The 24,380-nt window shown below is 40.0% G+C and overlaps 1 protein-coding gene across 1 annotated transcript; it reads right to left on the bottom strand.

Moving 5' to 3' along the window:
- Positions 1-1,283: 1,283 nt before the first annotated feature.
- On the bottom strand, positions 1,284-16,090 carry CCDC174 (coiled-coil domain containing 174). The gene is made up of 11 exons (XM_072876220.1): positions 15,997-16,090; positions 13,817-13,921; positions 12,768-12,868; positions 11,785-11,843; positions 10,537-10,717; positions 8,451-8,546; positions 6,233-6,369; positions 5,729-5,823; positions 5,336-5,483; positions 4,123-4,257; positions 1,284-2,395 (listed from the first exon to the last, which is right to left on the bottom strand). The coding sequence occupies exons 1-11, from the start codon at positions 16,036-16,038 to the stop codon at positions 1,479-1,481; spliced, it is 2,016 nt and encodes a 671-aa protein (XP_072732321.1). The 5' UTR covers positions 16,039-16,090; the 3' UTR covers positions 1,284-1,478.
- Between the last annotated feature and the right edge of the window lie 8,290 nt (positions 16,091-24,380).

The raw sequence follows: 24,380 nt of genomic DNA on the forward strand, positions 1-24,380 counted from the left end.
TTCTAGGTCTGTTCAGAGAAACAGAAACCCAAAGTTATCATAAAGTTCCAGTCTCTTAACCATTTGGTAAGGATAAAAGACTGGGGTATTTTGTAGCTTTAAAATGGTACCACTGGTGCTCTTGTGGGGTGTTATTCCTCCTGTGAGGCGTTACTGCTGCTCTGCAAATTCTTGTGCAAAACCCAGCGATACAGGAAAGAGGAGGAGAGATGGAAGTGTGTTTACTAGCTGAGGTTAAAACAGAGTTTGGGGACAGTGAATGTGTTCTGCATGTTACTAAGTTTGCTCAGTGACCTTGAACACATTGCTGTTCACCAGGCTTTGCAAAGCAGAGATCTGACTGAAGCACACAAAAGTAGCACATTATGTCTGTCTCTTTGGCTAGTTCACTATTTCAATCAGATGTTCTCTTCTTTGACAGTATCACTGTCATTTAACTTCACACAATCCAGGAAATTCCCATTCTAACCTGCTTTTCTAGGTTTTAATCCTTGTATGAGCTTTTAAAATACAAATTGGGGGTATCTAAATTATCTTCAGAAATAAAAATGTTCTACGTGATAAATATGTATTATTCTCCTTTACTGAGATTCTGAAATAAAAGCTTGTTTGGTAAAGGTTGGTCTGCTTTTTATATATAATGACTGCAATATCACAGTTTTTGGAAAAAAGTATTAAATAAAATAAAGCCATAAATATAACAGATGATGTGAGAAAAATGCACTTGGAGAATTATGAGAGCATTTTCTAAACCAGTAAGACAGTAATTTCAGATATCAAGACTTCTGCTTTAGTGGGTGTTTATTCTTACTCTAACCATCATTATTTATTGATTTCTGCAATGCCTCTCTCCACTCTAATTTGCTTCACAGAATTATGAGTTATATACTCACCTCAGGAATGCAGAAGCTGTTACGACCATGTGAACCATCCTCCACCACTGTTCACTAGATAATATTCTGTACTTCCTAAAGGCAGGAGGTTAAGTAGGTAACAAATTTCCTAAAATCTTTCTGTATTTAGCAGCAGAGGGCCTGCCATTTCAATACTGTTTCTGCAGATATCACTGAACTTGTAGTACCTCCAAACCAGAAGCTGGGGAGTGACAGAGTAAAGGAAGAGTTCATCTTTTGAAAGAAAGCCATTAATATACCCCAAAGTTCAGGTGTAGGTGGCAGAGAGTTAAAATGAAATATGTACTAAACTAAGTAAGTACTGCCAAAAAAAACCCCAAAACCCAAAAAACAAACCCCAAACAAACCCACATAATTTTAATAAAGGGGGGGGGGGGGGGGGGGAAGAACCAACAGGGCAAAAGTACAGCTGTGATGTAAAATAGCTTAGGTGTCCAGGAGATTTATTTTGATCTACTTACAGAAACTTATTTTTCCCAGATGTGGGAAAATAATATTCTTGCCGATAAGATAATTCTATTTCAGTTCTTTAAATCACGATTCTTGCTTATCTTTTTGCTCAGTTCAAGTCACTTGTCTGTAATAAGACAGCATATCATCTAAACTTTGGTAAAGTGGTTCCTGATTTTGAGTGTCACTGCTGTCAGTCTGCACTGATGGCGGCACATCTTGGGCGCTGCAGCCACAGGCCTGCATTGGTGGTGGCACATCTTGGGCGCTGCAGCCACAGGCCTGCACTGATGGCGGCACATCTTGGGCGCTGCAGCCACAGGCCTGCATTGGTGGCGGCACATCTTGGGCGCTGCAGCCACAGGCCTGCATTGGTGGCGGCACATCTTGGGCGCTGCAGCCATAGGCCTGCATTGCCGGTGGCACATCTTGGGTGCCATAGCCGTAAGCCTGCATTGAAAATGGCATATCATGAGCGCTGTAGCCATAAGCGTGCATTGGTGGCAGCATGCCTTGAGTGCCGTAGCCATAAGCCTGCATTGGAAATGGCATATCATGAGTGCTATAGCCGTAAGCCTGCATTGATGACAGCACATCTTGAGCGCCATAGCCGTAAGCCTGCATCGATGGTGGCACACCTTGAGCACCGTAGCCATAAGCCTGTGCTGGTGGCAGCATATCCTCCTCATCATCACTGCTGTCATCCTCTGCTGATGACGGCACATCCTGAGCGTCACTGCCACAGGCCTCTCTTGATGCTGACTCATCTTGAACATTGCTGTGGTAAGCCTGCACTGATGGTGGCACATCTTCAGTGCTGCTGCCGTTGGCCTGCACTGATGGCATCTCTTGCTTTTGTGCTGTCTCTGTTTCCAGTTTTTCAGAGGAGGTTTCAGGACTGTTCAAATTCTGACTTCTGTAATTATCATCTTTCTTTTGTCCCATAAAGTAATCAGAAGGTGGTGCAAATTCTGGATCTCGCTCATCTCTGAGTTCTTCCTGTTTCTTTGACCATTGTCCAAACATCAATTCTGTTAGAAACAGGGAAAAGTAGATTGAATACAGATTTCAGGGTCTGAAGATAGTCAGAAACGAGGGAAAACAAATTAGCAAACAGAGAAGATGCAGCTGTGTAAAGCCATTTGAAGTTACTTTTCCATCTAGTACTAGATTGCTGGCTGACAGGCCACTTCCTTTACAGAGCAGGAATGAAAGCATTGAGCATTAAAGATAACCACCATCCTCTACGTAACTCATCCTAGTCACTTTAAGATCCTCTAACAATGTGGTCATTGGTTATGAAAACCAACTAATTAGTTAGGGGTGAATCAAAATACAAACCAATCAAAGCATTAAGAGCTTAGTTATTAGAAGATGGAGATGATGAGATTATCTCTAGTGGGCACAGGCGAAAACCAGTAACTTCTTTATTTCAACAGAAGTGGTAGATATTCTAGTTACTATGACAGCTGATTAAAAATAGTTCTGAAGTACTGCAATAGAATGACAGCTCAAGATCACCACACTTAAAAAGATATCCCCCAAACCTACTCCGAAGATGTCCCCCAAACCTGCTCTCTAAAACCAGTAAAATTCTTTTCAGTATTCATTTCTACCAAGACTTCTGTAAGAAATTAAGTAGAAAATTTTGATACAGAATGGCTACACATTTGCCTGATGTAGCAAAATAGAGCCCCAATCAGAGCAGGACTTCTTCCTTTGCTTTGGTAAAAATATAAAAAAAATATGAAATAGTAAGGAGGAAAACACCTAAGAGAGTGAAGAATTTGTTTATCCCTTCTTATACTGATTTTGATGCTTGTGTTACATTTATGTTCAGTGAACAACAGTTATTCTACTTCACATTTTAGAGTAAGCTGTCCTCTTCTTTCTGAGTGTAATATTTATTGTGTAGCACAGTGCTGCTTGAGTGTCAGTCAGATACTAGGATTCCTCGGAGGTAGGAAAAAAACAGCGTCGGGCAGGATAAAGATTTAACAGATAGGCCCTGAAAGTTTTGGTTTTTAATGGAACCACAAAGTTTCCCCTCACAACGATGTTCATTAACTGAACACAAAGAGAGACTGTGGAAAGTAAATAGAAGTTGGTAATATCAGTATTGCACAGAACAGGAATGCTGCTCTTACAGGAGTACTAAAGAAGGTGGACATTTATGTGCTTTTGCCTATTCCTTGTTTGCTTTTACTTAAAAGTCAGGCATCAGATTACAAGAATGTGCATGAGCCTAGATAACTGGTGCAAAATGAGTTAGTGGGTTTGGGAGGGATCTAGAAGACAGCCATCACTTGACGTTGTGACAAGGAAGATGCTTCAAGATGGGACATTGGCACTGAAGTGGTCTCTGCTTGCATCACTTTTTAGTATCATCCTGGACTTGTTTCAGTGTAATACATCCTGCCATCACGTAGCACAAACTACAGAAATATATCAAGAAAACATCACACTGAAAGACAATAAATCTTATGAACTATGACATTTGTCATTCTGTCAACCTCTCTGAATCATCCAGAAATGGAATAACTCATATAGAAGAAAAAATTATGGGAACATTGTAGCAGCTACTGGTACTGAGGCATGCCTTGTCAATCACTGCACTGGACACTAGGTAGTTATCAACACGAAGGGAGAAAGTATTTAGTTGCTTCTGAGTCTTACCATACTTTGTCACAAAATAGAAATGAAAATAGCAGTGTGCACACTGCTTCCAAACAATGTTTAAGAATCTACATTTCCTTACCTTTGCCTTTATCCCACTCTCGGACATAAGGTACGCCAGGCTTTGTATCTCTTCTCTCCTGGATGACAACCTCTACCTTTCTACTTGCTGCAGTAACTCTCGGAGCTTCCACTTCCTCAGTAACACCTTTCAACTCTATGTTACAGAAGGAGATAGTAGTTTTTGTTAGTAACGGGATAAAATCTGTATGAACTTCATAGGAGGAATAGGAAGCAAGAGTTATTTGCATTTAAAGAGCTCATACTAGTGATCTAATTTCATTCTAATAATGAAATGCATCTGAGTGGGGAGGTGATTTTTTTTTAATTACTGCATATTAGTTCAGAAAAGATAATAGGTAAGCCAGATAATCAGGAAGCATATCTACCAAGAGACACTTCATTAGCTTTCTAGTTGTATCAAAAAGACTGCTGAAAATCTATTGCCTAATAACCCACAAAGGAATGTGCTGAGTGTTATACTGAAGCTAGAAAATTAGGTAAAAATAAGAACATTAGCATGTTATCTCCATTTCATTTACTGGAGAAAACAATTTGCATTCTTATTCTTCTGAACAACAGTAACAGTTAGCAGTGGCACATTACTGTTCTTCGTTTCCAGAACACTTCACAGTTAATCACTTGCATAGAATTCTGACATGGTGAAATATTAGCTACATTTTACAGTAGGAGACAGACAGTACAAGTGACTCGTAGTGTCATAAGGAAGGCAGGGCAGAGATGGGATTAGAACTCAAATTCATCATCCTAAATCCTAAAATCAGCTGTATCTCCAATTTACAGACTGCACTGAAACTGTAGCAATGTATATTATATGATATCAGAATTAACTTGTTATTAACTTGTTAATTCTGACTACTTTTTATTCTACTTCATCTTAAAAAAAAGAAAAAGCCAGTAAAATTTCAGCAGCTCTAACCTCAACCTGCATAACTAACCCACATAATTCCTGTTGTCAGGTGTGAATCAAAAAAGCCTACAATCTACGTATCATATTTCTACCTGCATTATTAAGCTGTTTCTGGCATGAGTTTATATCTACACACAATTATATGAACTCTCGTTATCTTAACAGTTACACTAATTGTATATATAGAATTCATAATACCAATATATTGAATGTCCAAACCTAAATCAATTAGAATATGCCTGTCCATTGATCAAGTACAAGATGAAATAGCAAGTATTTAACTTAAAAAGGCAGCAGATCATACCTCCATTCTCCAATTTTTCTGCTTCCTCCTCTAATCCAGCTTCCCTTAACTTCTTAATCTTCCGTGCTCGAAGTTTAGACAGCCTTGCATCTAGAGCTGCCTTCCTTTTTTCTTTTAACTGTTCACGTTTAGTTCTCTGATCAAGTGTCTTAACAGCAAAGAAAAACATACATTAATCTTTCTTTGGCATTATAATCAACTACATATCTTCCTTCACTAAACAACTAAAAGCAATCCTCATCAAGTACCATGTTTCAGCAGGGAAAAAGAGGCACAATTTTTTCGGAGCCAGCTGCAGGCATCACCTAGTGTAAGACTTACACAACAAATCAAATACAGCGACCACTGAAACTGGGATGCCCTCATACCCCAATTTGCTCTTTAAACTCATACCTGCTCTCTTAGCATATCCAGTGTTGCCCGTTGTTTATTCCTAAGTTCTTTGTCACGAGAAAAGGCAAAGTAACCAACACCAAGCTGTCTGGCCTCTGAAAAGAAGAAGAAAATCAATAAATTTAAGTTACACTCAGTTTATAATTGACAGTAACTACAAGCACCATACACCCTGCTTTCATGCACTGAACTACTCCCAAGAACATACACAGCATTAGTTTTAGATGGCTAAAATAGGCTTGTTTTAGATGATGCGTGAAGTGAAGCTTCCTGAAGGAGAAAACAGGAGGATTTAATGAAAAATACATTTGAGAAAAATACAACCTGAGGAAAAATAAATCTAGATTTATGTATTGGTAATTTGAATGGCTATTACACATGTGGCTTAACACATACCTGAAGTTTTCCATAAAGGCACAAGAAGCTACTTCCCCTTGCTTCCTCTAAAACCAATCTCTTTGACTGGTGATATAAAGATAAGTGATATAAAGTATGGAATTATACCATTTTCTCGAATGTCCTCATAATGTATGGGTCCCATGGGTTTTCTGAGGGCTTCTTCTTCTTCCTTTTCCCACTGCTGCCTCTGAAGTTCTCTTCTCATGTCTTCAGATAACAGAGTATTCCCATCAGGACCTTGTCTAATTAAAAAAAAAGAAAAAGAAAAAAAAAAAGAAAAAGAAAAAAAAAAAGAAAAAGAAAAAAAAAAAGAAAAAGAAAAAAAAAAAGAAAAAGAAAAAAAAAGAAAAAGAAAAAAAAAGAAAAAGAAAAAAAAAAAAAAAGAAAAAGAAAAAAAAAAGAAAAAGAAAAAAAAAGAAAAAGAAAAAAAAAAAAGAAAAAAAAGAAAAAGAAAAAAAAGAAAAAGGAAAAAAAGAAAAAGGAAAAAAAGAAAAAGAAAAAAAAAGAAAAAAAAGAAAAAAAAAAAAGAAAAAAAAAAGAGAAAAAGAGAAAAGAGAAAAAGAGAAAGAGAAAGAAAAAAAAAAAAAAGAAAAAAAAGAAAAAGGAAAAAAAGAAAAAGGAAAAAAAGAAAAAGAAAAAAAAAGAAAAAGAAAAAAAAAGAAAAAGAAAAAAAAAAGAGAAAAAGAAAAAAGAGAAAAAGAAAAAAGAGAAAAAGAAAAAAAGGAAAAGAAAAAAAAGAAAAAAAAAAAGAAAAAAGAAAAAAGAAAAAAGAAAAAAGAAAAAAGAAAAAGAAAAAGAAAAAAAAGAAAAAGAAAAAAAAGAAAAAGAAAAAAGAGAAAAAGAAAAAAGAGAAAAAGAAAAAAGAGAAAAAGAAAAAAGAGAAAAAGAAAAAAAAAAGAAAAAGAAAAAAAGTTAGGGATTACAGAGCAGAACTTACCAGTTTTACAGTATCAAACAGTGAAAGTACGACTGGGTCTGATCCACTGTTGCAGTTTTTACACAACATAGATCACTGTAGGCACCATTTAGTAATGCAGCATTGATGACTGGTACACAGTGAAGACAGGAATACAAAACTACCTCTGAAACAAGGTACTAGTAGAACATGTTATTAAAATCATATCCTTTCTTACAGGTTTTATGAAATCATTATCAAATCACAGAATGGGAGATTAAATCATCACTTTTGTTGGCATCTGTTGGGGTGCTAGTAACCACATATACAAACATTTCAGGTTTAACGTAAGAAAATGAAAGGTATTTGAAATAACAAAAAGCTAGCCATTAAATTTACCCTAGAAATCCATGCCAAATATTAATACCCAATATGGGAAATATTTTTGTTTTCCCAAGAGAAGCAGCAGGATCTTCTTCTTTTATTGTCTAGCTAAAGCCGGTTTTGCTGACCGACTGTCATCCGTATCAATGCAGAGACAGCAATTTCAAAGCACTCGTATTCTCCATCTTATGTTTAAAATACAGAGAACACATTAATGAGTTGTTAGCGTGAAAGAATTTTCAGTTTAGCAACAGTAAAGGCTCAGTCGAGGTGCCTTTAGATTATTTTCTGAAAACAATTCTCAGTGCTGCCATAATAATTTTAACAGAAGAGCTGTTACACAGCTGTTTAATAGAAGAGCAAAACCAAACAAATGGAGATCTAACAAATTCACTTTGAATGCCATGATGAATTTGGAATTGCTATAAGACTATAATCAGTTTCCAGGTTAAACAGAACCAGGAATCACTTCTCTGGCATTTTCTGGAAGGTATCATAAAATACAATCTCCGTACAAGGACCACAGTTTTAAAAGATGCATCAAATATCTGAGAGGTTGCTAAGTCAATTTATTAGAACTTTTCTCTGCAAGCTATGCTCTGTAAGTGAGGTTTTAGATTTGGTCAGCATTTACATCAGAGACTGTGCCTCAGTAGTTTATTAAAAATTTCAGTTGGGCATTTATTTGATATCCATGGCCTCCATTCTGTTGCAATTTAAAAGCAATACACCAGCCACGTATTTCAAATGGTGAACTGCCAGGGTGAAATAAAATAGAAGCCTTGGAATACTACATTAATTTATAATAGGAAGTTTTGATAAAATCACAGTCATACACAATTGCTCTGCAGCTACTCTGTCTACTTTTTAAGGCACAATGTAGTAACCAGCAGAAGTTGGTGTAAAGTATATCTAGAGAAAGCAGTAGCATCAACAATTCTGGATTGAGAATGGGATAACAAAGCACAGCCTCTCTTCCTTGTCTTTAAAAAAAAGTATGTTACATACTGCAAGAAACATGCACTTCCATTAGAGAAACCACACCTTTTCCCTTGAAGTTCCTGATCCATTTTAAGTAGACCTGGCAAATCCTTCTTCATGCAGCGTCTAGATCGGCCCAAGAAATCAACATAATCAACCCTGTAATGAAAGCAAAGGAAATTTGATGTAGAACTTCTATTTGCGGATTCACGGAACTCTTAACCAGAAGATAGAAGCAGTGACACTTTTCAAAGAGTATTCATCACCTCTCAGTCTCTCCATGTATGACAGTTTCTTCCACCTTTCAATTAACAGACTCACAGGTTAAGAGGATATGTTCTGAACAGGGCATATGACAGTTTTATCACAGCCATTTACTCAATCTCACTTTGAGCCAGCTGTTTGCCTTGGCAATAAGATGGTGTAAGAAAATGTTCAAAAGTTACAATGTCATGTAGTTTTCGCACCAAAATAAAACTGAGCCTAGTACTTGCTTCCCATGGTGAAAATAATGATGTGGCATCGACTTCTTGCAGATATGAAATTGCTACAATGTATTTCAATTATCAGTCTAAAACTCATTTAGAATAGGCCGATAGCGTTCATTCAACTGGTGTAACAAAGGCTAACTAAAATGCAAGCAAAATGTTCCTTTGAAAAACATATTGTGCTTCTTATTCAACTCTTTATAGTACTGAACACTTAATTTACAGTTGTCAAAAAAGCTGTTAAGAGCTATACTTATTGTCCTGTAATGCTAGAAAGTTCTTTAGCATCAAGCTGCCTCAATTATCCCATTCTAAAGAATTAATATTACATCTGAAAAAGTACGACTGGCAATCTAGTTCCCAAAAACCAAACTTTTAAGGATCTGTGCTTTTAGTAAGTTAAGTCTTTTACATAATTTCTAAGGATATCTAAAGCTTAGCATATACTCAGTGACCTTTGTTCTTTATTATAAGGTAACGTCAGTAGGAAAAAAAAAAAAAGTCTGCATTCCCTACAGGGAAGATGTAACTAGATGTAACTAAAGATCACTGCAGAATAATTAGCATTAATTATGCTAGCACCGAAATATCCTCACTGGGATACGGGCTCACTGAGATGGACAAGAGAGTAATAATACATGTCATTGATGCGAGATGTAGGCAATGACAGAAGAGCACTATGTGAACAGTAAAATGTATCAGTTTGAATTTCTGACACTTCAGGGTGACGAGAGCACAAACCAGGTTGAGCCCATCGCTCAGTGATTGTTTCATCTTGAATTTCAGTAAGATGCTGGTAATGGGTGTATCTGCCTTTCCAACCTAGCAGTCTGCTGGAACTCTGCTGGATTCATTCTCTCAATTTATTCTGAAACATTACATTGCAAATTTTACCTTGGCCTAATAAACTGGAGAACGGGGGTGCTCTGTTTCGTATTGGTTACTGCTGTTTTAAACTGATTACCAGAAGTAAAATCTCTGTTCCATAAGCATTTTAAACAAATGGGCAAGGAAAATGTTTAGTCAGACTGGTTTCATAATTATTTCTAATGTCTTGGATGAAAAACTAGTGGTTACTTGGAATGTCACAGAAAATTGTCACAGACTATTTGCTGTGCTGCAGTTAAACAGTGGAAGAAATACTGGAAAATTGTATTCTTTTTCCAACCAGAGTTTCTCTCCTTTAAGAGGAGGTCATACAACGAAAACGACTGCTCGTTTTGCAAGTCACACACAACTATAGAGGGGAAGGTGGATACAATAAAACCCCCAAGTTCAGCTAAAGTACATTTCAATTCAAGGCACCAAAGCATAAAATTTTATCAATACTGCGATCAGAACTGCCATAAACTATGCAAGAAAATAAAAGAGGATATTACAATGTCTCACTTATAGCACATTTCCCTGATTGATATTTCTCAAAATCCCAGATGTAGCTTCTACTGCAGTGTCACCTACATGGAAAGGAAAGTAACATGACGGACTGTCTTTTAATGAGACATGAAATGAAAGAATATTACCACCTCTTCTCAATGTGTAGTATTAACAAAAAAAAAAAAAAAGGTGCCACTCCACATACTTCGGAGAATAAAATTACTTTCTCCTGCAATTGTCAAGGAACAGACTAGTTAGGACAGCTTAGCCCAATCAGTAGTACCAACCATTCTTCATCTGGGTCCTCGGGCGGTGGTATTTCCATTTCAGGTTGAGTTTCCTCCTCATCTGTCTCTTTTTCTAAAGTCTTTCTAGCAGCTTCGCTCTGATACAGTTCCTGTACTTCGTGCTGTTTGTCTATGATCTTCTGAGTGAAATCCACTAGGTACAAATCCTCAGTTTCTTCATCTAAGGCAGAAAATCAATTCTTTGAGAGCAGCCATGAAAAGAACAGAACTGAGCACAAAATCAACACCAAATAGCCACAATCAGCTTTTCAGCTGCTAGCAATGCCCTTGACCACACTATTGGGAAATGCTTAAATCTCCTTCAGTGCCAAACAAACTTGGAGTTATAAATTGGCTCCACTGTGGTAACCTCTATTTCTGAATATAAGTTTTAGGGGTTTTTTAAGCAATTAATTGTTTGTGTACAATACAGAAAAGGCTGCAGTCTTTGCACTAAAATATTCTCTGCTCATTAACTACTTCCGAAATGTAGGGTTTCTTATGTAACAGTTCAAATACTTAATCTGATGCTTAAGATTTGGTGTGTTGGCCGTAGTTAAGCAGTCACTAGAGTACTTTTTAGACAAGTAGAGAAAAGTGGTGGGGTCATATGTGGCAAAGATGGACACTAGTAAAGCAAACATTAGAGATTAATTGCAAGGAGATTTGGATTCTATTTTAGTAATTACGTCTTGCAAGGGACTGAATGAGTGAGAGAAGGAAGGGACAGATTAGAATTCTGTAACCCTATCAGCTGCATGACTGGCATTCACATGCGGACGAGCCAGACTCCCCTCCTGTTCCTCTTCTCTTCATAAAGGTCCAAGAATGAGAATGCAGGACAGAAAATCAGCAATGCAATCCGAAGACTGCATAATGGGGAATAAATTAATTTTGTTTTTCTAAGATTGTGTATTGAAAAACCAGAATATATTCCACCCACTTAATGAATGAGTGAAACAAGCCCATAGTGCTTTACTAGGACAGGCTGTCCTTCAGAAAGTTATTGTATTTTCTCTAGTAGCTGTACTTTTTCTCCCTTTCACAGCAGAATAACCCATGTCAATCACTTTGTATAACTCCAAAAAAATTTCCCACATAAGAAGACAAGCAGTGAATTCATAGTGTAGCTGCTGTAAATCACCAGATAGTCAAAAATACCAACTTTTAAGGTGAACTTTAGAAACAAATTTTACACATATATGTGCATATATATAAAAATACTAATTTTAGACTAGTTTTGTTCACCTGGGAAGTCGCCTTTTGTCATTTTCTCATACAGCTTTGCTTTCTCTTCTAATTTCTTCCTGAAAAAGAAAAAAAAAAAAAAAAAATTAACATTGCAATCCCACCAGTTCCCAACACTAGGATAAATGAATCGGGATAGATAAACTGAACAGGAAAGTACCAGGAGTGCTTGAAATATTTACTAAAAGCTGACTTATGCCTGTTTTTTTGTTTTGAACCTTAACTGACTTTTCTGAAGATACATAGATATCCAGTTCTAGAGTTTATACTGAAAATAATTTTAGTGAAGTTACAGAATTATCTTAAGTGTAATTTGCCAAGTAGGCAGGAACACGATGTAACAAGTATTCCACCTCTATCTACTACAGTCTGTCAGATAAATACGGGAAGCTAGACCATTATTTGCAGATATGAGACACTCAAATACTCTTTTTACAGAAAAAAAAAAAAGGAAAAAAGAAAGCTATACACTTATTCTTAGACACTGAAGAGAAAACCTTCGCTAATTTCTGGAATGGTAGAAAACAATTTTGAAGAGCTAGGAACTGCTTACAGAAAAACAGCAAATGGCTCAGAAATTGCATTTACAACATGTATCTTATTGTACAACTAACCCATTTAGAAGATGAGTCAAATCTTGCAAAAAAGTGAGCCATTTTCTGTCAAGTCCAAGAAACATTTTGCTACAGAATTCTGATGTATCTCTGTCCTGGCTTTTAATTCTAAAGATGACTTTAAAAAATCAGTAACCTGACATACTTACACAGCCACGATAACGCGAGGGCAGATATCCTTATAGCATGAGACTGCTGCGATGCAGTCTGTACGTTACCGGTAAAGAGCATGGAACTGATGCTGGTCTTACTGGTTGGTCAAATGAGAACCGCTGGTCCAAAATGTGCATAACTTGCTTTATGTGCTTTTCTAAACACTGAAAAACAAGTTCTACGAAGCATTCCTTTCTTACAGCGCCCAAGAGTTACCTTGATTTATCTAATATATGCTCCTCTTCTGTCTTCTGCTCAACATCCTTCTCGGCTCGATTTGCAACTCCTGTGTTTTGTTTGTTCCAGATGCTTGGTTTCTGTGGAGTACAATTTTATAACAACAAAGAAATAAATAAATAAAAATATTGAAATTATAATGATTAAAAAGTATTTCAACTCCATAATGCAAACTTTGGAAATCAATCATGAAAGACTTTGTAAATAACATCTTAAACATGTTGGACTTGAGACTATACCCACTGTGCTGTAGGATGCAGCAGGTATGTCCTACAATTACACAGATTGCAGTATGATATAATAGTTAAGGACAGGCTGAGAAGCAAAAAAAAAAGCACTCAAATCAGACAAAATCTATTCTGGCAAAGATGTTAAGGTTAAAAAAATTAATATCAATCTTGCTGATTAATAAAGTAATAACAAAGCTATGAATTGTTTCTATTCTCCATTACCTTCATTTTAGATATAAAATACAATCAGTTTGCCTGTTTTCAGTATAACACTGTAAACGCTGCATGTTCTTCAAATATGGCAGCAATCCTGTATTATACTATGAGAAAGCTACAGAATGAATGGACAACAAGGCGCAGTAAAGAGTAAAACATGAGAGAGAACTGTGTGTTTGTTATTATACACCACGATACAGAGGAACAGATAGCAGAGCATTTATCAAGAAAGTTCAGTGATTCTGGAAGAGTCTCTCATCCTCTGTCCTTCGGGGAACCATACAAAATCTCAGAGAGAAAAAAAGAAACATCTTTCCCTATAGTTACAAAAGCTGTGACTCCCTGGCGAATGAAGATTAAGAGATGATTTAGATAGGCATAACCATGAGATAAGTTTTCTGCTGTGCACAAGAATCTCACCTGGAAGTGAGCTGATAGAAATTTAAAGAATATCTTCATCATGTTGATTTTACATTTGAATAGCAACACAGCTCTGAGTATGTGTTTATTTAGATTGGAATATGAACTTCCTTACTTTAAGGAGAAAGAATGACAAAAACAACAACGGAAGAATATTTCTACCTTATTAGAAGTTTTGGGCTTTGCAAAGATGCCAGCATCTTTCAATAGCTTTTCTTTCTTGAATTCTTCTTGTTTTCGGAAGAGTTCTGCTTTGAGATCTACCAACTATATCAACAGCAAAGTAAACAAATAAAGAACCGAGACATATCACATGCATATACATCAGTTACTGTCATAAAGCAAGAACTGCATTTCTAGTAAAACAATCTGGCATTTGCAGTTATATGAGCATTTGATTGCATTTTTATGTGGAACTTTGAAGAACTGATCTGGTCACAAAGATCACAAGTTTACAGCAAGCAATATACAAAAAACATGGAATGCAAATGATGATTAAGGATTTAAAAAAACCCCAAAGATATCCTTGATCCTTTGATACATAATGGGAATAAGAGACATATCATTCCACAGAGATTTTACCAGCCTCCCGACAGCAAACAAATAGGGAAGCACTAATGAAATAACACTACTGGGTTTAACGAGGAAACTTCTAACCATTAGACAATGAATAAAACCCTGTCTCAGAAAAGACTTGACGAAAATTTGCTTTCATAAAATATATATACTTTCCCACTGTGTTGTGGTTTAGCCCCAGCCAACAATTAAGCACCACGCAGCCGCTCACTCACCCTTGCCCCCCGGTGGGACGGGGGAGAGAATCAGAAGAGCAAAAGTAAGAAAACTTGTGGGTTGAGATAAGAACAGTTTAATAATTGGAACAAAATAATAATAATAATAATAATAAATTGTAATGAGAAGGAAAACAACAAAAAAAGAGCGAGAGAAGAACAAAACCCAGGAGAAAACACAGTGATACAACCGCTCACCACCCACCAACCGATGCCCAGCCCATCCCAGAGCAGCGATTGCTGCTCCCCAGCCAACTCCCCCCAGTTTCTATACTGAGCATGATGCCGTAAGGTATGGAATAGCCCTTGGGCCAGTTGGGGTCAGCTGTCCTGGCTGCGCCCCCTCCCAGCTTCTTGTGCGCCCGGCAGAGCATGGGAAGCTGAAAAGTCCTTGACCAGTGTGAACACCACTTAGCAACAGCCAAAACATCAGCGTGTTATCAATATTATTCTCATACTAAAATCCAAAACACAGCACTATAGCAGCTGCTAGGAAGAAAATTAACTCTATCCCAGCCAAAACCAGGACACACTGTTTTATATACTGTTCATAGAGTTTTAGATTTTCTTTCTCCTTTTTTTAATAATAAATACGTAAGCAGCATTGCCATCTACGACCAACGCCCATCTCATCTTTTATTAGGAAACATCACCAGCAGGGGTATTATCTTGAAATTACATTAAAACACCTAGGCTGGAAGAGGATAGCGTGCCACTTGCCCTGCGAGTCCTACAGAAGACAAATTTCACAGACGTACATTAAATCAGGTAAGTAGAAGACTTTGATATTAATATTTGTCCCAAACACTAAAGCATTTGCTTTTTAGATCCCTGTAACAGTGAGGCATAGTGTTGTAAATTAAACCTTTTTTTTCTCCCCCGAATGCTTAGAAGTGATCATCCAAAAATTCAATGTGAAATGTTTCATGTACAACCTCCCACAGCTGACATTAACTGTTTATCGGCAAAAATGAAGTGTTTGGTAGCAATCTCTTGTTAACAGGCTAGTGGAGAGCAGGGAGGAAGAGCACCTCGCCACCCCTATGCGTCCATTTGCCAAGACACGGACCTCCTGTTGCTTAGAAAAAATCAGGAAATAAACCCCTATTTCCCTCTCAGGCCCTAATTTTATCATTACGTCATGAATGGGGGCTCTCAGATTAAGAGCGCAGCGGGGGCCAGGAAGGCGAAGGGGCAACCCCACCCCCCGAACATCTCACAGAACCAAGACGCGACGTCAGAAGCCGTGACGCGCGGCGTTACAACATAACCCTTTAAATCAGCACTTGCTTTTACGAGCGTGCATTTCAGTGGGGTGGGGTTAAGGCGAGGGGGCAGAAAGCACAGCCCCGGTATGGTCTTTTTCCTGCAAGCGGCTCGCCCCAGCGGGCCCCCAGGCCTGAGCCGCACGGCCTGCGCCGGCCGGGCCAGCCCGCGGGAGCCCCGCCGCTGCGGGTTAACAGGGGACACCCTTATAAACCGAGCGACAGCCCCCCCCGGGGAGGCGGAGGGGTTTCTTTTGCTTCTTCCCGACCAGGTTCGCCCACTCACCGAGGATGCAGCCACGTCCAGCGGCTTCTTCCTCCGGTCCATGGCGGCCTCCGCTCCTCCGGCAACCGCCTCAGCCGGCCGCCTTCTTCCTCGCTTTGCGGCCTTACCGTAAAGCGCAGCGAAAGCGAGGCGCTATTGCGACAGCGCCGGTGAGGGCAGGCGGGGCTCTTCCCCGCCGCCATGTTGGGGAGGTCAGGGGAGTGAGGGCGAAGCGAAGGGCTCCATAGCATCCCGCGGGCTCGGAGCAGCGGGCAAAGGAGCGTTGTCCCGGCCTCGGTCAGCCTGGAGCTGGCTGCATGCTGCAATGACAGGCCCTTCCTGCCTCGAAGCCTCTGGCTGTGACCACAGGGCAGCCTGCGAGCAAGCCTTGCTCAGCCTGGTGTGGCTGGGTGGTGGCTGAAGCTCTCCCTGCCTGTGGGTTCCCTGGCTGTGCTCGAGTTGTGTGTGAAAATGAGGGTTCCTGGCGGGTGGAGGCCAAATTCTTCAGGTCCCCTATTAGAAATGGCCATGTGTGGCCTGGGGGCTGGAGCTGCTGCCGGCAGCGAGGGTGGTGTGGGGTGCTCTGGGGCTGCTGGGCTGGGGGACGGCCACTGTGGCCAGAAGTTAAATAGGGCTTGGCAGTATTGCACGCCAGCCCAGAGCTGGGTTTGGGACTAAATGACAAAGTACATGGTTGAAACTTTGGTATCAACAGAAAAAAAAAAACCAAAACAAAAAACCCCTCTTTCCTGCCATAGTTGATACATGAGTGCTATGGAGACGAGACCTGAAATGCTCCCTGGAGCTGGAGACAGCTATGTCCTTTAACACTAGGCTGGGCTTAGTCCTGTGACCACTGCCCTCTGGGCTGCCTTGTTTAAGCTATGTGCTTGGGATGAAGTGCCGTGGCTGTCCTGCTGTCCCTGGCCCTCTGCCTGCACAGATCCGCACTGAGGGAGGTGGGAGTTAACGAGCCACAGCTTCGCAGGACTGACAAGTGTGGTCCGTAATAGCCAAATACAAACCCACCTATATATGTGCTGGAGCCAGCTCTGTAACCTCAGAGATGAGCACAGGTGGCTCTTGGGGAGCGAGGTTCAGTGTTTTGCTTATGCTGGGTAGCTCATTGCATCCTTTATCATCCCCGTGAAGAAAAAGGACTGTCTGATAGGTTTTAATTCAAAGTGATTCTGAAGATCATAATTATCTGGAGTTGCAAGAGGAAGCTGCCTTTCACTTGTCTTTATTAAAGTGGGAAAATATAAGGTGCTCCGATGTTGTTGCTTGGCAATGTCACAGCCGACAGAAGCGTCAGACAGAGTTCTTTTGATTTTTGAAATGTGTTGCTTTTGTGTTTGGGAAGCTGGGTCAGGCCCATATTTAAATAGTTTACGGACACAGAATTGCAAAGCTGACAGAGATACTCAGTTGCTAAGTAAGCTACACCTGTATTCCAGGGAGCGTGAAGTGTGCAATTCAGAAAGAGAAATTTCTGGCCCTAGTGCAGCTGTCTTGCTTTTGGCTTTTTAAAAGGAGAAGGAGAAATGATGGGAGACAACAGATACAGAAAAGTGCAGGTCATATTAAAGCCATAAGGTTTACTATTTTAATCTATGATGGAAGAAGAGAAATGAGCATTACCGAGAAATAGGACAAAGGAATGAAAACATCTGTGCTGTTCTAATTAAACCTCACTTCAACAAATCATGCATTGTTGCCTGTTCAAACCTCACCTAGTGACAACACTGAGAAGAGAAACCAGCCCAAACCCAGCCCAAGGTTGGTTCTGACTAATTCCCACCTTTTATTTGGAGGCAGTGTCTATGTGGGGGCACATTTCCCCTCTAACTGCATTAATTCTTCTCTGCATCGCTCACATTCTACACGACAGTGATAGGACTGTCAGGGTTTCCAGTGCTGTAGGTGTCGAGCACTTTCAGGAGCTCGGGATTATTATCTTGAGATTCTCATAACATGAAGTGTTCCCGAAGAGCTGATAGTCAGACTTGGTCCTGTGTATCTCCTTGTAACTGCAGGTGCAAAAACACATTGAGAAATCTTGGTCCCTTGAACACTTGGCCTGTAAAATATAATGGCCACTGGCTAAGCTGAATGTCTGATGCTCTGTGATAGGAACCCTACGTGACCAGTTTTAGAAACGAAACACTAGATAGCTGTATAGGTACTTCAATGCTTCTTTATATTTTCTGACTGAAATGTAAAATGATACAAATGCTGAGTCTATTCAGGCTACTACTCTGGAAGCCACTTTTTCACCTGTCTGTCACCTCTCCCCTTCAGATGCCTAAAACCAGGCGTTTGCTTGCAGGATTCCTTATTCCTTGGCACTGCCTAAGCCCCTGTAAGGCTGCTTGCAGCTCCTTACTGCGTTCTTGTTGTCCTTGCTGCTGCATTTTTGCCCTATGACATGCCCATATCTCTTAGCAAACTGCTTGTCGCTTTTCTTCTTTACAAGCGAACTGACCCTCTCTCGTAATGTTAGAAGCACGTTCTCCTTTTCCACATTTACAAACCCATTTATTTGACTTGCTCTCTCCTTCCTGCACTCTGGTTTTGTGTTTACCTGTCCAAACCATGCTGGAGCAGCGCTCTTTCTGTTTTGAGTGTTGCATAAAATGGCTCAGTATCATCTCAGCAGCATCTCAGTACCTCTCATGCATCAGGTGTTACTTGGATAGTCTTAGGGGATATGTGAAGACAGAAAGAAGCCCTGGAGGTGTCAGCATCTCTCTTAAAATGTTCCTTTCTGGTTGAGGGTGAGATGCATGACCAGGATTGTAAAGAAAAACTGTGCTACTGAGTGGTTACATGACAGGGTGCGGAAAAAGGAATTAATCTTAGAAATTGCAAGCTAGCTCATGTTTTTGCTGTGAGCGAGGATTGCAGAGCTGGCACTTTTGCGCTTGCAAGAAACAGTAGATTATTTGGTGGGTAGCAATGGTCTGGCTAGACATGCTTGAATTGGGAATGAGTCAATCAGTGTCACTGATGTTGTATATAACTGATGGACTTGTGCTATGAGATAACTGAGAGAGAATACGAGCTAAAGGTTAACATCAGCAGGACCAGCAGGCAGTGATAGAAGCAGACCCGATCAGAGGGAAGCACCACGCTCGCCGGAGCTGCGGGGCTGCTCTGCGTGCTGTTGTCCTCCCCTTGGTGTGGGATTCGGCACTCGGGTGTGCATCCAGACAGATGGCTTTCAGAGCACTTTGTAAACACCGGTTCAGTAGTCTTACATTTACAGTCTAAGAACTGACAAGCTTTCACACATACGGTTCCCTCAAAAAGGCTTGATGTCGACTCTAACCTGTGGAAGGCTGTTCTGGGCATTTTTTTTTAAATCCAGCCCACATGCATTCATAAAATGCCAATGAGGGAGGGGGAGATGGAATAAGAAGCTTTCCAAGTTGTGAAGCAAAATCAGCTTAACTTAAAGAAATGAGATGAGGAAGGGGAGGAATCTGTCTGTGTGTGTATAGTACAGACTCAGTGTGGCTGTGCTGTGCTTATTTCTTATCGGGAAACCGTGAAAGCTGTATAAACTACCATGTCTGATCTCAGACTGCTGATAGCCCTGAATTCCTGGGGAATAATTGATCCAACATTTCTCATTAGTATGCTGCTCATTTTAGCATAAGGCCTAATTGTGTTTACTTCCACAAAGCTGCATCAACACAAAAAGCTTGTTTATTATTTTTGAGGAAGATGGGGGATCGCAGTGGATTGTTCTAAGGGGATTTTGTATGAAATGGTGGCGTTTCAGCATCTTGTAAGATTGGTGAGAAATTGTCATGGTTTAACCCCAGCCGGTAACTCAGCCCCACGCAGCCACTCGCTCACTCCCCCCCAGTGGGATGGGGGAGAGAATCGGAAGAGTCAAAATGAGAAAACTCGTGGGTTGAGATAAAGACAGTTTAATAGGGAAAGCAAAAGCCATGCACACAAGCAAAGCAAAACAAGGAATTAATTTGCTCCTTCCCATGGGCAGGCAGGTGTTCAGCCATGTCCAGGAAAGCAGGGCTCCATCACACGTAGCAGTTACTTGGGAAGACAAACGCCATCACTCCGAACGTCCCCCCCTTCCTCCTTCTTCCCCAGCTTTATATGCTGAGCACGACGCCATATGGTCTGGAATGTCCCTTTGGTCAGTTGGGGTCAGCTGTCCCAGCCGTGTCCCCTCCCAGCTTCTTGTGCCCCCCCAGCCCACTCGCTGGTGGGGTGGGGTGAGGAGCAGCAGAGGCCTTGACTCTGTGTCAGCGCTGCTCAGCAGCAACGAAAACACCTCTGTGTTATCAACCCTGTTTTCAGCACAAATCCAAAACATAGCCCCATACTAGCTACTATGGAGAAAATTAACTCTACCCCAGCCAAAACCAGCATACAGATGCTGCACAAACTTGAAATTAATCTGTTGCAAACCTTTGGTGTGGGCTTCTCCTACACCCTCCCCCCCCCCCCCCCAAACTAGACTTACAGGAGTCCAAAACCAAATTATATTGATGTTTGGGGGATTTGCTGTTCTGAGACAGATTCTTTTATCACAGGCACTAAGGTTTCATCATACCCTAAGGCTTTGATATTCTATCTCACTTTTTACATCTTGGCTTTAAGATGAAATAAAACTCTGGGCAAGTAACAGCTGGACACTCTGTGAGATAAGCCTTGGTGCAGGGCACTGTGTCCTCACACACTTTCATAACCACTAGACATAAGCAACTTATCCATGTTTCTCTGAGGGATGGAGAAATTCCTTCTGGTTTTCTTTTTTCAGGCTCTTCATCTCAGAAGTTATCATTTGAAAGAATTTGTGCTATGTCAACAAATATCTTGTTTAAGACAGAGCAAGAATTTTTTTGCTTTCCGTAGTTTGAGTATTCTTGGTTGGCTAGAATATTAGTTTGTTGAATTTGTGTGACTTAGTGTGTGTGAGGCCACAAATGACTGTGGCACAAGCAAAACTGTTTGTAAACTAATTCTTGTAACATGAGAGATCCAGAAGTGTTTCTTTCCTTCATAGCAAAGATTACAACTCTTCCCAACATAAAGTCCCAGCATATCTTTTTTTTTTTGACTTACTTCTGTATATTTTCCTAAAGGTACCTGAAGCATACCCTAAGTTTTTCTGTTTTAGTATTGCATTTACAGAAGTGTTGAATTGCTGCAGCAGAACAGAAAATCAAAACCCCTTTGGTAAAAAGTCTAGATTGACGCTATGAGTAATTTTTTTGCAGAAAGACTAAAAGTTAAAATCATTTGGGTATGTAATTAGCAGGTGTGCAGGTTAGGAGAAAAATTGTAATTCTTTGATAAATGCTTGAGTTTTTTTGCATGATCCTAGGCAGAAAGTCAAAACCAGAAGTGGTGCATAAGAATAGCGTTTGTAACCCCTTCCTGGCACACATGTGGCGCTCTGTTTTTTGCCTCTTGGGTCACAAGCTGCAATGCCAGACTGCTTTTGTGCTAGCTTATTTTTGCTTGCAAACTACAAAATGGGCACAGAAGACAAATCTGGTGGTGATTTAACGCTAAATTGAAATGAGATCTAAAGCAGTCTTTTGTCCTGTTCTATGAGAACCTGTATTTTATGTACAGTTTTATAATGCACTTGAAATCATGTCTTGTGTCAACAATATTGTCCTGTCTTCTCTCTTTGCATCTGTTATGAGAGAAGGAATACTGTTATGTGCTACTCATGTAGAAATTGTAAGTCCTGTCAAATACAGCTAGAAAGTAGGGTTTCCCTAAGAGCATCCAACAATTTAGATCAGAAATAGGCTTAATGCCATCTTACAACAGAATCTGTAGGAGGGACATAGTTATTGCAACTGGAATTAGCTTAGAAAACTGTTATTGGTAGCCATGATTTTTTAGTATGCATTTTAGCAAGCCTTGATGAAAATGGGCATAATGACCCTTCCTCCTTTGGGGAGCACGTGTGCATGTTCTTAAGTCTGATGGGCATAAGAAAAGATTGAGTACCAATTCAAAAGATGAATAGGTTTCTCACTATTTTCCTGTACTAAGGGATATGAATATAGACATTTTCTAAACTGGAGATGTAAGAAGCAAGCAAGTTCCAAAGAAAACTGGCCTTTGGGGTGCAGCTGTGGATATTTTCATCCTCTGAACAGGAATCCTAAGCTATCGGACTACATATGTATTGTTGTCTGTGGTTTCTGTGTGGCTGGCATAAAAGACAAACATGCCCTTTAAGAAATTGCTCAACTCCTTGAGAGTTACCCATTCATCTGTCCACCCTTCTCTCACCATCTGTTTCTTTCGCTGTGGACATGTGAAGTTGCTCCATCCCTGCAGCAAAATGCAGCCTGGTTGGTTCACGATCAGGCTTTTGCATGAAGCAGAGTTTTTCTGTCTTTGCAAGCACGGATGGACTTGCCTCTCCGTCAAGGTGTAGCCCTATAAAGAAGCTGGGTTTTGTATTCCAGCTCCACATCTGCAAGCTCCTTCAAGACACTACGGACTTGTATTTCTTTGTCTCTAGGTCTGGGATGCCGGGCTGGAGGAAGAGCCTTGTTTTTTGTCTGCAGAAAATGCAGGACAGAGGTAAGGCAAGAGGGGAATATGACAGCGAAGGGGGAGACTATAATCTAGGGGATGCTCATGAGAAGGGGTTGGCTTCAATGCTCCTTTTTCTACTCATTGATATTGCTGAAGCGGCAGGATCTATCCCAAAACTTGTGACTTTTTATTTAAAAAAAGAAAACCACAATGTAGCTTTCCCATTAGAAAGCATTTTTTAAACTTGAAATCTGTTCCTTTTCCAAAGTACTGGTCCAGATCTCCATGAGGATGTTATTAGTGAATGCATGCCTGCTTTGCTTACAGCTCTGTCTTTAAACTGAACCTGGCCTAGAAGATACAGCTTTTACAGTGATAAAGTTGTGTCTATTAAAAGGCATCTACCAGAGCATAACAGTTGGGAACTTTAAAGCTCACGTACCTACTTCATGCTCTGTTTTTCTTCTTTAAAAGAAAACACTGGGCTATTGATTGTGTCAGGTACGTAGACACATGCTCATTGCAGCTGTAACTTTCCAAAGAGGCTACTTTCTAGCTTAAAGTTTAAACCCTGTTATTTATGTTCATTTAGTGTCAGGGTGATGATGTGAGCCGTGTTTATATCACCTTCACTGCTTGTGACAATGCTTCTGTTTATATCCCGCTGTTTGAGCTGAATTATTTTAAACCAGCAGGCTCATGGCAGCAAATTCAGGTTTTCTGACATGGTGGCAGGAATCTGGGTCCTGTAGCACATTGCTAGACTACTTTGGAGGAGGGGGGATAATTTATATTTACTAGTCCTAGCACGATATCGTTGAATTGCTGTTGGTGCTTTTTAAACATATATTGAATGGTGTCATTAAGATGTGAACTGAGTGAGATTTCAGTTCAGTACAAAGCAGCATGTTTTTTTCCTTAGAACCACAGAAAACTAGCCTGAGGTTTCTCATACATCTTCTCGGGCTAGAAATGCCAAAGCATGTATTTGTTTTAAGAATAAGTATGTATGTAAGAAAATCATTGTTGGTTATCAATGATCCCTGAATTGCACTTTGAGACACAGACATGAAGACATCCCTTCTGCACACTTTCTGTTCATGAAGGGTCTAGTTCTTGACACTGAGCAGAGGATGGGCTGGCATAATTGAGCAAATTATGGCTCCACGTGTGATTTCCTGATGCCTTGGAATGATTAAATATGATCTGGCATATGATCATTTTTACTTCGATGCACTGGAGGGATTTAAATCAGCATAATTGTGTATGGATTTTCTCTACCATATGGGCATTGGTTACCTAGCAGTCATCTACCATATGCCTGCATAGATCGCTAAGTGGCAGCTATACTTAATTTATTAAGAGAACAAAACTATCCTGTATGTATATTCCTTCTCTGATATTCTGGTAGTGAAAAGCTGCAGTTAGATGTTTTAGAACTGAGGGACTTTCTTCCCCCACTGTAGCTCAAAGCCTTGATCCATTCCTCTTTGGATTCCTCTTTACTTTCAACAGTTAGATTTATCTGCAATAAAGTGTTCTTTCACTATCCATCATCCTGTCAATTGCCCCCAAAACATGAAGTGGAGGAGGTAAGTTGTCTTTCTGGACAAAGCAGCTGAGCATTGTGCGTGTTTGAGGAGATGCTCGAAAGGCTGCATAGCAAAATCTTCCCCAGGAAAAGAGGTAGCAGCGTCTAAGGAAGAAAGGGATAGCTGTTGATGGCTCACTCCCAGCTTCCCTCTGCAGCAATGTCACGGTGTCACTCGTGCTGGTAACGGGATCTCAACGCGGTAGATGGCAGTACGAGACTGTTATTACAGCCACATAGTTCATATCTCAGTGGGACTGTGAGCACTTAG

The sequence above is a fragment of the Ciconia boyciana genome, chromosome 11, assembly GCF_034638445.1.
Source record: "Ciconia boyciana chromosome 11, ASM3463844v1, whole genome shotgun sequence".
In the NCBI taxonomy this organism is placed as follows: Eukaryota; Metazoa; Chordata; class Aves; order Ciconiiformes; family Ciconiidae; genus Ciconia; species Ciconia boyciana.

Excerpts from the sequence above, each read along its gene's own strand:
- CCDC174 (XM_072876220.1), bottom strand. The coding sequence starts at position 16,038 with ATGGACCGGAGGAAGAAGCCGCTGGACGTGGCTGCATCCTCG. Across the intron at positions 11,844-12,767 it reads CATATATTAGATAAATCAAG|GAAGAAATTAGAAGAGAAAG; the intron begins GTAACTCTTGGG and ends TTTCTTTTTCAG. Across the intron at positions 6,370-8,450 it reads CAGGAACTTCAAGGGAAAAG|ACAAGGTCCTGATGGGAATA; the intron begins GTGTGGTTTCTC and ends TTTTTTAATTAG.